This window comes from Symphalangus syndactylus, chromosome 10 (genome assembly GCF_028878055.3).
Source record: "Symphalangus syndactylus isolate Jambi chromosome 10, NHGRI_mSymSyn1-v2.1_pri, whole genome shotgun sequence".
Taxonomy (NCBI): Eukaryota; Metazoa; Chordata; class Mammalia; order Primates; family Hylobatidae; genus Symphalangus; species Symphalangus syndactylus.
Genome location: NC_072432.2, coordinates 17,877,686 through 17,890,294, shown reverse-complemented (window position 1 = coordinate 17,890,294; position 12,609 = coordinate 17,877,686). Strand labels below are relative to the sequence as shown.

The 12,609-nt window shown below is 43.1% G+C and overlaps 1 protein-coding gene across 10 annotated transcripts in view; it reads right to left on the bottom strand.

The window, feature by feature from the left end:
- Positions 1-12,609, bottom strand: part of FAM107B (family with sequence similarity 107 member B) — a 255,320-nt gene that overhangs the window by 48,720 nt on the left and 193,991 nt on the right. The window contains exon 1 of one of the 10 annotated variants that reach the window (XM_055296544.2): positions 4,571-4,726. The exons of 7 other annotated variants lie outside the window; for them this stretch is intronic. In XM_055296544.2, coding sequence (XP_055152519.2) covers positions 4,571-4,694 — 124 coding nt within the window. In that variant the 5' untranslated portion in view covers positions 4,695-4,726. Of the gene's footprint in view, positions 1-4,105; positions 4,124-4,266; positions 4,344-4,570; positions 4,727-12,609 lie in introns of those variants that run through there. 2 more of the 10 variants (XM_055296537.2, XM_055296546.2) reach the window with 2 other exon arrangements.

Here is a 12,609-nt window from a genome sequence, read left to right as displayed (position 1 = left end):
TTGAGGCCCTGGTGAGGCAGAGATCAGGATCATAGAGAGGCAACTGTGCAACTTTCTCTGGCAGAACTCAGAAGTCCAGGGACAGGCATGGGTGGGCCGCCCAATCCCCCAGGACAGTGAAGGAAGGGATTCATTCCAGTGTGTTGACAAGCGCATCGCTGAAATACTGGAATTCAAAAGCAGAGGCAAAGTCCAGCAGGAGCAGAGGGGTTAGAAAGGGACCTGGAATGGGAAAAATCTGATGTTCTTATGGTAATCTGTCAGCTGAGCTGAAGGACAGAAGCTTCTGGTGAGTGGGATCTCTGGATTTCAGCTCAGAAGCAGTTCCTGGTATTAACAGTGTCTTTTTAGAGTAACTCTTCCTCCTAGTTTGAGCACTGAAAGTCCTGTGTCCTGTGAAACTCCTTACTCCTTGGGCTGAACATCCCCATCCCATAAAGCTCCAGCCGCCACTCCAGTCTCAGGCAAACCAGGCTGCTGGTCACTCAGCTCCGGGTGCCATGGAGTCCCTGGTGAGCTTTGACAAATACTGACCCCTGCAGCAGGTGACTGCGAACCAGGGGCCAAAACTTTCAATGAACGAACAAGGAGCTACGACCAGGAAATGCTAGCACTGAGGGTAGAGGACAGAATACGACTGAGACAAGGCTCAACGAAGCAGTGAGGGGAAGGGCCATGACCCAAAAGTGGCCATGAGGGCAGGAACCTGAGCCCTGCCTCCAGATCCCATGGCACACATGGGGTGGGAGAAGGTGCACTCCCATTCCCAAGGGAACCAAGGCAGCAGTGAACTCGGAGAGTGGCTCTTGGTTAGACCAGGAGGTGAAGATACTGGTGGAGGAGGAGGCTGGCTGATGATCCCAGGGTTAGACCAGGAGGTGCAGATACTCAGGTAGAAGACTGGCTGATGATCCCAGGGTTAGACCAGGAGGTGCAGATACTGCAGGAAGAGGCTGGCTGATGATCCCAGGGTTAGACCAGGAGGTGAAGATACTCGGGTAGGAGCAGGGTGGCTGATCTCTGGGTTAGACCAGGAGGTGAAGATACTGGGGCAGGAGGAGGCTGGCTGATCCCCCAGTTAGACCAGGAGGTGAAGATAATGGGGAAGGAGGCAGCACGGGAGCTGGCTGATCCCAAGGCAGAAGCACAGCACCTGGTGGAAGAGGCTGGAAGGGAAGGGAGGGAGGGTGGGGTGGAAGGGGGAGGCAAACAGCAGTCCCAGGAGCCTGGAAGGAGGGGGAGGGACAGGGCATGAGGGTGGGATCCTAAATCCCAGAATCGTCAGCAACATAATAAATGGCCACTCCAGGGGGGCTGGCATCTGACGATGTCTGTGGGACCCAGTGCATAGGTAGATTTTAACACACTGTGATTGCTAATTGGTATAATGACAGGTTTATCCTGAAGAAATGAAGTTAGGAATTTTCTGAGCTACAGAATGAGTTTTTCGGTTCTCATCGAAAAGTCTGTTGCTCTTGGAACTCAATTCTCAGAGGTCTTTTTCACAAATTATCATCCTCGTTCTGATGTTTATTCAAATCTTTGCCCACCCTCGAGTCTCCTTAAATTCCTCATATTCCACAAATGATGTGTGTTATCTGAATCCAGAAAACCCTCATGGGTTTGCAGATATAACTGCCAATAACTGATATAGAAACAGAGAGTGTAGAGAATATTTCTTGACAATAAAAGTCAGAAGGAAGATTCGAGTTATCCTATCCCCATGAAAGGAAGGGGAGAGTACATGTTATGTTGTGGTGAGCTGCAGTTTGCATTGTGCACACATGTGTTGCGTTAAGATCATAACATGTGGTGATCTAAGTCCTCGGGAAGCTAGACAGACTCAACATATTGTTCCAGCAAAAACTTTAGCATCATTTAGAAAAATACAGCAGAAAAAATCCCTCAACTCAAGAACACAGGTACTTCTGTTCAGTGTAACTTTCCTCTCCAGTTTTGGGGAAGATGGAAATAGGCCAGGACTGGAGGTGTGGGGCCCTCACACAGTCAGCTCACAGGTCAGCAGAAGTGACAGGTACTCCAGACTTGAGACCTTGAGGGAAACCAAGGTTCCTCTGCCTCTTCTCTGACATAATCAAGTTCTTTTTTCTCTTCTCCCTCCTCAATGCAAGGCCGTGCTTCCCCAAACAGGATCTGGGACTCTCGCGCCTACTGAGACGCGCAGAGAGCCTCACAGGTGTCAACACCTTCAAGAACCTTGCCCAGCCTCAGCCAACAACCAACCAGGCAGGCTGGGCAAGCCCAGAGGCTCCCGGAAACCAGAAACTAGGGCAGAAACACCCAGCAACTCAGTCCCTTTTCTAAAACCGAGCTACCAATAAATATATATTTATAAATCACTGTCATGAGCCATAGAAAGGGAATGCTTTTATAAATTAAAGCATCCAAATGTTAAGCCAATATTACTTAGGATAGCATTTATCATTGCTACAGAAAAAAAATTATATGTAAATAAATGTGAACGCATACAAGGTAATTAAGTGTCCTATGTTAATATAAGGGTAGCCCATATTTTTTCTGAAATGAAACGACACTGAAAACGCACCTACAAAAAAAATGTGGGGTGTGTGTGTGTGTGTGATCTGTTTGTCTAGGTCAACATTAGATTTTTACCCAATATCTGTGTACACCAAGGCCCAGCAGGGCAGGGTGGTTACACAGTGTATGTAGCAAGACAAGCCATAGCCACTGTGAGAATGACTGCCCAAGAGGAAGGACAGTATTTAAATCTCCTTAGACAGGTACCAACAGGGACTGGAAATGCTATTTCCACAGTGGCTACCCAAGACATTCTCTCCCTAACCCTAACCAAGAAATAAGAAGCAAATTAAAGGCCAGGCACGGTGGCTGACGCCTATAATCCCAGCACTTTGGGAGGCCAAGGTGGGTCGATCACTTGCGGTCAGGAGTTCAAGACCAGCCTGGCCAACATGGTGAAACCTCATCTCTACTAAAAATACAAAAATTAGCTGGGCGTGGTGGCGAGTTCCTGTAATCCCAGCTACTTGGGAGGCTGAGGCAGGAGAATCACTTGAACCCGGGAGGCAGAGGTTGCAGTGGGCTAAGACTGCACCACTGCACTCCAGCCTGGATGACAGAGTGAGACTCCATTTCAAAAAAAAAAAAAAAAAGAGGCAAATTAAACTCAGCACATATCAGTGTTTTGTTGTAGTCACATGTTCATTTTTTTTTTTTTTTTTATCCACAACTATGAAGGAGGAGGTGAAGGCAATGAGTAGAATGCTTTCAAATCAAGTGCTATTTTGCTAAAATCAAATATGTCTTAGCTCAGGCTGCTATAACAAGCTGCCATAGGCTTGGGGCCTTAAACAACACTTGTCTATTTCTCACAATTCTAGAGGCTGGGAAGTCCAAGATCAAGGTGCCAGCAGATCAGGTGTCTGGTGAGGGCTCCCTTCCTGACTGGCACACAGCCACCTTCTGGCTGTTTCCTCACATGGTGGACAGCAGGGAGAGTGAGAAAAAAGCTCTCCTGTCTCTTCTCCTGGAAGCACTAATCCCATCGTCAGGGCTCCCCAAGGCCCCTCCTCCTAAAACCATTAACATAAGGGGTTCAAATTTCAACATATGCATTTTGGGGGTGACACACACATTCAGACCATAACAAGTACTTCAAAATATATTACCAGGCCTACAATCTTCACTAGATAGTCAAATTTTACTGGAAATAGATATTTTCAGAGAAAATGTATAATTATCAGGATCCTGGACACTTACTAGAGCATGGATAAAATACTGCAGATAAAAGTTAGTGAATCCAAAAAGATTTCTTAAAAAGCTAAGTAAAAGGCCACTCATCCAGAGTTTGACAGACATGGTTGGCATCTGAAGAAATTTTACGAAAAAAAAAATAGTTCACAACTACACAAGACACAGCCTATTACAGACCTCTCTTCCTGGCAAAGACACACTATTCAATACCACTTACTATAACAACATATAATTTTTATTTAGTCTCATACAGGTCTGCTATTCTGTTAACAAGTCTAAGTTCACACAACATTTTCTAGAGAAGGACTACATTATTCAACAGCCACAGAAAGGTCCAGTGTTTTATTCTTACCTCAGATATCTATTTTCTTGTTTATGTTTTAATCATGAGCATTCAAGGTGGTGAAAAATCATCCTTTAGCAAGAGAAGAGTTAGCCCAGGAAGTCATCCCCATCCCTGTCACCCATCAAGGCCTAGGTGACAAACAGTTACAGAGACTGACCTAACCTCACCTCGGTAGATATCGGCAGGCTCCTCAAGCCCAAGGTAGCAAATAAAAAGATCGCAGTAAGAATGCACCTTCTGACTATGGTAGTTCCTTAGAGCAGTGAAGAAGAGCACCCAAAACAAGAATTAACCATCCCCCAAAGAGCTCTCTTTCTGGATATCAAAAGAGCCACAGTTCAAGTTCAAAGAGAAACACTCTAGCAACTTCTGAAAGCAGGAACTGTGTGCAACTGAATGACCTCATCCGGCACAGAAGCCAGAGCAAACAATGAAAAACAAACCGTACCAACTCTGGTACCAGTTACTGACCTTCCAGACCAAGAGAACGTGCTGGCGGCACTGGTGAAATGTACTTGTTGGTAAAAAAAAAATCAGCTCCTCTACTTGTAAACAAATATGCACGCAGACCTCTCCAGCCCTGGGTGGGTACCATCCCCGTTCCGACACTCACACAACCTGACTGCAGGAAGCGTGCGTGAGTCAACCTCCAATTGGAGGAGGCCAAGTTCTCGCACTTCTTAGAGCATCACCACAACACCTACAGCGTGGAGGCCTGAGACCAATCAGAATGGCCCTCCCGAGGCTGGGATTCATGGCATCACAGCCCACTTTATAAAATGTGCTGAGAATTTTCTATGGGGAAGGGCTATGTTTCATATAGCGGAAGACAGGTGCGGTGGTGTGCACCTGTGGTCCTAGCTACTCCAGAGGATCGCTTGTACCCAGGAGTTTTAGGCTGTAGTGCACTATGATCACATCTGTGAACAGCCACTGCATTTCAACCTGGGTGACAGAGAGACCCCCATCTCTTTTAAAAAAAAAAAAAAAAAAAAAAAAAAAATATATATATATATATATATACACACGCATATATATGTATGAGTGTGTCTGTGCATATATGTATGTATAGGTGTATGTATATATACATATATGTATATATATTAGAGTGGAAAAAAACTACAAGCAGAAGGGACTTGAGTTCCAGTCCCAATTCTGCCCAACTATATCTGTATGATCTCTGGGCTGAAGGATCCTCCCCTCTAAAACAAGGAGTTTCCTTCCAGTTTTAGATTGTTATTACTAAATTATTAGGAAATAGCAAATATATATCAAAGCAGCAAGAGTGGAATTACCATTGCAGAGGCACATACAGACACTCACTTGGTGACATCTGGCCCACAAGTACATTTCAACTCCTGCACCAAGCCCAGTGCATGGCACACACCAGCTACTTCCCAGTGCCGCAGCCCTGCTCAGTCAGTGCACTGTGGAGAGAAACAGGCTTGGTGGAAAGCTCTGAAAACTGTCTGCTATGGTTTGACTCTGTCCCCCAAAGTTCATATGTTGAAACTTAATCCTCAGTGCAACAGTGATGAGGCCATGAGGGCTCCACCTCATGAATGGATTAATGCTGTTATCGTGGAAGTGGGGTATAAAATGGAAGAGTTCGGCCCCCTTCCTCTTTTGCCCTTCCACCTTCCACCATGGGATGATGCAGCAAGAAGGCCCTCACCAGATGCAGGCCCTCGACCTTGGAATTCCCAGTCTCCAGAACCATAAGAAACACATTTTTGGCTGGGTGCAGTGGTTCATGCCTGTAATACCAGCACTTTGGGAGGCCAAGGCAGAAGGATCACTTGAGGTCAGGAGTTCAAGACCAGCCTAGACAACTAACATGGTGAATGAAACCCCATCTCTACTAAAAATACAAAAAAAAAAAAAAAAAATTAGCAGGACATGGTGGAACATGCCTGTAGTCCCGGCTACTTGGGAGGCAGAGGTAGGGGAATTGCGTGGACCCCAGAGGCAGAGGTTGCAGTAAGCTGAGATCACACCACTGCACTCCAGCCTGGGCAACTCCATCTCAAAATAAATAAATAAGTAAGTAAGTTTCTTTTCTTTGTAAATTACCCAGTCTGTGGTATTCCACTACAGCAGCATAGAACAGACTACAACAGCGTCTATAAACAATGCTGTTCAACTCACACTTGATTCACTTGGATTCCTTCCAAATGATCATTGTGGATACGTGATATTAAAAAAACAAACAAACAAACAAACAAAAACCTAGGCCCAGGAGTTTATCTGCTCTTTCTGCTCCTTCTCTCGGAATCTACCCTTCCCATGACACAGGAAATATTTTGGTGCTCTCAACATGAAATGCCACAAGACCAGGGTAGATACGTAAGGGTTCAGCTTTCCTCTACTTATAAAAAATGCAAAATATCAGTTCAGTAAGAACAGGGTTTAGTACAATACACAAACACTACTGAATATGCATGCCACCCTGAGAAAAAATCTTGAATTAGTATTTAATAAATAGATAACAAGGTAATATTCCTCAGGCATCCTGACACAGTTATTCCCAGCTGAATCTGTAAGAGTGAACTGTTACTCTTTACATTCTGTACCCTGAGACATCACAATATGTATGCACGATGGATATAACCTATCCAAAATCTCAAAACTGAACCCTGGTTTTGTTGTTGTTTTAACCTACACATTATTAAGAAGGATCTTCAGTAGGACATTTTGCAGACCAGCACAAATGTGCCCTGGGCAAACAGCCTTTGGGAAACACTGCTCCCACCTACACTTGCAGAGTTCCTGCCAATCAGGAGTTTCCACCGTCACCCAAGTCTCAGAACAAAGCCCATGTGGCTGATCACAACTGTCCACCTCTTGGCAGCCAATCAGACTAGCAGGCCAGACATACTGTTTTTATCCAATGGACCACAACTGGCCAAGAGAGGAGACTGAGAAAAGGCTTAGCACACAGACCTCTCACAGATTATCAGTACATTTTAGTCAACTCCTAGAAAAAGAATTACGAAATTATACTGTTAGTATGAAGGGTAGGAAATAAAATTACTTGATTTTTAATAGCATTACATTCACACTTTTCCCCCAACATCTCCACCCCCGACACAAGTCACATATGGCCCTATAAATTCTGTATGAAGATGATGAAATCTCTTCGTAATTCGTGTATAATTGGCCACAGCTAGCAAATAACAGGATGATCGAATCCAGGCCTGTTTTATTCCAAAAATCATATTACTCTAGGGTACAGTGTGCCCCATCGGAGAACACACCAGGAAAAGAAATATGACCTCCTTTATTAACAGTCTTTCATACTGACCTTTAATGAAAACACTGACTTTACTGACCATTGGGAAAGTAGCTCATAAAACTAAGTTATCTGTATGAGTCAATAATAAGCACTAAAGGGGTTAAGTTTCTTGCACTGAATAAAGCAGGTGGCATATTTTTTAGAATTTCTAGTTTAAGTAGCTTGTACTTCCCTGTACTAGGGATCACATGCTAAAGAAGCTTTTTGTTTGTTTGTTTTTTTTGAGATGGAGTCTTACTCTATCGCCCAGGCTAGAGTGCAGTGGTGCACTCTTGGCTCACTGCAGCCTCCACCTCCCAGATTCAAGCGATTCTCCTGCCTCAGCCTCCTGAGTAACTAGGATTACAAGAGCATGCCACCACACCAGCTAATTTTTCTATTTTTAGTAGAGAAGGCATTTCACCATGTTGGCCAGGCTGGTCTCGAACTCCCAAGCTCAAGAGATCTGCCCACCCCAACCTCTGAGTGCTGGGATTACAGGTATGAGCCACTGCACGCGGCCAAGAAGCTTTTGAATGGAGAGCAATACAAACACAGCCAAGAAACAGCACTGTGTGATGGCCTGGACACCAAGGGAACACCACACACGTCACAAAGGAGCTCATGCAGGCACAGAGGCCCAGGGAAACCTAACATCTAAAAGATCTTTAGGGTACAGCTTCCGAACTTTTCTAACAGCAACTGACAACCAGAAAAACATTTTACATCACAATGCAGACAGACACATGTGTGCACAGGCTCACCAAACAATACAAATACCTCATATGGGCACATATTTCCTAATCTACTTTATGTTTTAAAATGCAGGCTGTGACCCTCAGTATAAAAACACTGAGTCAGATCCAGCAAGGGATGAAAGAATAAGCAATGTGGTCTATCCATACAAGACAGATATTAGGCATTTTTCAGCCTTAAAAAGGAAGGAAATTGTCACACATGCTACCACAAAGACAAACCTTGAAGACATCACACTAAGTGAAATCAGCCAGTCACAAAAAGACAAGTACTGTATGATTCCATTTATATGAGCTCCCTAGAAGAGTCAAACTCACAGAAAGTAGAATGCTGCTTCCCAGAAGCTGGGAGAAGGGAATGGGGAGGAATTATATTATGGGTACTGAGTTTTGGTTTGGGATGATGAAAAAGTTCTGGAGATGGATGGTGGAGATGGCTGCACAACAATGTGGTTAAAATTGTTTACCTTGTTATGTATATTTCACCACGATTTTTTAAAAAGCCACTGAGTTGGCCACGCGCAGTGGCTCACGCCTGCAATCCCAGCACTTTGGGAGGCTGAGGCAGGTGGATCACGAGGTCAGGAGTTCGAGACCAGCCTGGCAAACATGGTGAAACCCCGTCTCTACTAAAAATTCAAAAATTAGCTGGGCGTGGTGGCAGGCACCTATCATCCCAGCTATTCAGAAGGCTGAGGCAGGCGAATCGTTTGAACCCGGGAGGCAGAGGCTGCAGTGAGTGAAGATTGCGCAACTGCACTCCAGCCTAGGCGACAGTGCGAGACATCTCAAAAACAACAACAACAACAACAACAACAAAAAGCCACTGAATTAGAAAGCGGTGAACAGTGGGAAAACTCTCACAAAATTATGGCTTTCTGTACTATGTGATATTAGTAAAACTGGCACAATTGGAACAAAACATTTACAGTAGTATTCTGTGGCATTAGAATCCTAACAGTACGAACACACCTTTGTACTTTATTTTTTTCCTATCTATAAAACAGGAATAAGGCTACTTACTACAAAATGAAAGAAGATTGCAATGATCAAAAAATATTTTATTAGAAAAGTTGAGAATACTATGAAAATCTACTTAAGAACAGAAATGATCAGATCCCTGAATAGAGAAGGGGTATTTTATCAGATTAAATCTTCCCAGAGTATTTGGCATCAGTAATGTGTTGCCTCTATTAAACACGATGAAAAAACAGAAACATCGATTTCAAGCAGATTGGAAAAAATACATAATAATGCATGGCTTTTTTGATCAATAATTGTTTCTTCGTATTGTCAATGTATGCTTACAAAGCAGTTTCTCTATTCAAACGCTTCCACTCACTGACAGAACACTGCTTATGATGAAATCTTACAGAAAACATGCAAATGCCTTTTATGGTTGGATATGCCTCCTTGCCTCACAGGGCCCAACTGAGAAAATATTCTAATTGCGTATTCTCAATGTGTACTTACAAAGGTGTTTCTCTGTCAAATCCTTCCATTCCCTGACAGAAAACAGTTGATGATACATCTTAAAGAAAGCATGCTCATATTTGCATTTTATTGCTGGATTTTTCTGCTTGGCCTCATGCGGCCCAATGGAGAAAGAATCATGTTCTAATAGCGTATTCTCGATGTGTGCTTACAAAGGTGTTTCTCTGTCAAACTCTTCCATTCACGGAAAGAAAACAGCTTCACGTCAGTATTTTAAAAAGCGAGCTTACATTTGCCTTTTATAGCTACAAATGTAAACTTGCATAGTACAAAGAAATAAAAAAAGAAATGTTCTAGTTTTAAAAACTGTTTCTTTTTAAAAACTGTATTTCCAAAGGTATACAGATCAATATCAGAGTGTTAGCCCCTGATTTTCAGGTTGAGATCCTGGGATTTCTGCTCCCAAGATGGCAGGAGAGGCCCTGTTCTCTAACGCTAATCTCAGCTCATTTCCAAGTGCCAAGCCTTGAAACTCAGATCTGTAAACCTCTGCTTATAACGTAACAACACAGGTCCACATTAATAACCATGATGAAGCAGGCCCAATGTTTTCAACCCCCAATGTGAACAAAAGTATTAACTGATAATCTACAGTTTTCTGTGCATTCTCCGATATTGAGTCGTTTCTCTTTAAAATAAACATTTTTGGACAGTTAATATTTCTGTAACTGCAGCCAGCCAGGAAATACATTGAGTTACACGAAGTTTTTTATTAAAGGTGGTATGGCTAATGCCACCTAAAAATGGCTCCCTTCCCCCAGTTCTTCCCAACGGAACTTAGTCCTAAAGCTGACACCCATTTTCATGTTTAAATAAGAGCTCCACAACCTCTACATCCAGAGCCAGTGCATGCGGGTACAAAGCTTTCTTTCCATTTGGAAAAGTTCATTACATGAAATGGTAATGACTCTGCTTCCAAGCAGAATGAGCAACTATGCTAACATTTCCGTTATCTGCAAGCAGGTGCCAGCCTCCCTAATGATAGGGAAGTTCCCTGAGGGCCAATATCCTGCACTTATCTGTGTCCTGGATGCTGGATCCTTCATTTAGAGCTGAACAAACATCAGTTGAATTAATACATTCCACAAATTCAATCCAGTCTCACTCATCTGTCTTCACTCTGCCAAACCTCTTTGAGTAATTTCCTCAACGTTAGAAATATAGTGAAGAAAAGTCTAGAATAAACAAGTTGCTTCCCTATCACGGAGGCACATTTCCTTCGGAGATTCTGAAATAACACTACTGGCTTATAAATATGACAAGTCTTCACTGGGGAAAAAAAAGAAATCCATCAGACTTGCCAAGAGAGGGGATCTTGCCAAATTGCTCACTTTCTGGTCCTGTTTATAGAGTGAGTGATAGCAGTCTTCATTTGGACATATTTTCCGGAGTCCGGAAGCAGCTACTGGCCATTCAGAAGGCAAGAAGACCTCACCAACTGCACCCTCGGTCACAAGAAAGAATTATTTACTTGGGAATTCCTGTTCAGCAAAAGAAAAACAGAACTATTTAAGAAGAGATTAGAACAAGGAAGAATGGGGCAGAAGAGGAGTATGCATAGCATGCCTGGCAAATCATTGTTGGGAACAAACAATGACAATCAAATTTTAATCTAAAGAATGCCGCAAGATAGCTCACCTGTGGTTTATCACTACCCCAAGTACTGATCTCAATCAGGGTCTCCAAAAAGTATAGCATGTTTTCATTCAAACGCAAGCTAAAAATGACAGCCTTGTTCACACACTGTAAGACTTTACCAAAATTATAACGAAGAGAAAAAAAAAGCTACACTCCTTTTCTATTAATATATACAAGCCTCTCAGGAAAACCCCCGGTGACAAACACCTAGAAAAAACCCATTCGTTGTATGAAGCACTCGGCTCAAGTCCATAAATTGATTTTCTAAGATGTTACCTTAATTTGCTTCTGAAATAATTACCAATTTGACATACCAATTGTGAAAATTAATTTCTTAAAATATAAGCTTTTCCAAAGAAGGGTCGGCCAGCTAAGCATCATTTGGAAACACCCATACCAATGAGTAGAATTCCTTGAACAGAGGAAGACACTAAGCCGATGAATGAAAACAAACTAAACCCTTTTGAAAACAGCAATGAAGAAGCCGCATTTCAATCTTCAGAAGCCAGTTACCTGGTTGCTGTAAAGCAGTACATATCTAAAGTCTCTATTGCAAAGTAACCAAAATCTCACAATTAGAATAAACAGAGGAAACCAGTCAAAGGGTCATCTCAAAACCGTTCCTACCTCTCTACCCGGCTGGCAACTGCCCTAAAATTGCAACCCTAGGCTTTATCAAGCAAAGAAATGGAAATTCTACTTAAGCAAATCCAGAAATTTCTGTTAGTTGCATTACCCAAGTAAAAGCACACAAGGGCAACAGAATTTCAAAACCAAGTTGGTTACTCAATACCCCATATTAGGAGATAAGAGGAGGATAAAACTGTTCTGTCATTCACTAGTTCCTTCCAAAGAAGATTTGGAGTGTGTTAAAAGTCATACATGTCTCATGCCTGTAATCCCAGCATTTGGGAGGCTGAGGACAGATCACTTGAGGTCAGGAGTTCGAGACCAGCCTGGCCAATACGGTGAAACCCCGTCTCTACTAAAAATACAAAATGTAGCCAAGCATGATGGCAGGTACCTGTAGTCCCAGCTACTTGGGAGGCTGAGGCAGAAGAATTGCTTGAACCCAGGAAGCAGAGGTTGCAGTGAGCTGAGATGACGCCATTGCACTCCAGCATGAGAGTTACAGCAAGACTTCATTTCAAAAAAAAAAGCCATACATTCAACTAGGTAAATAAAATAACATTAGAAAGCCAGGCCGGGTGCGGTGGCTCAAGCCTGTAATCCCAGCACTTTGGGAGGCCCAGGTGGGTGGACCATGAGGTCAGGAGATCAAGACCATCCTGGCTAATACGGTGAAACCCCATCTCTACTAAAAATCAAAAAAAAAAATAGCTGCGCAT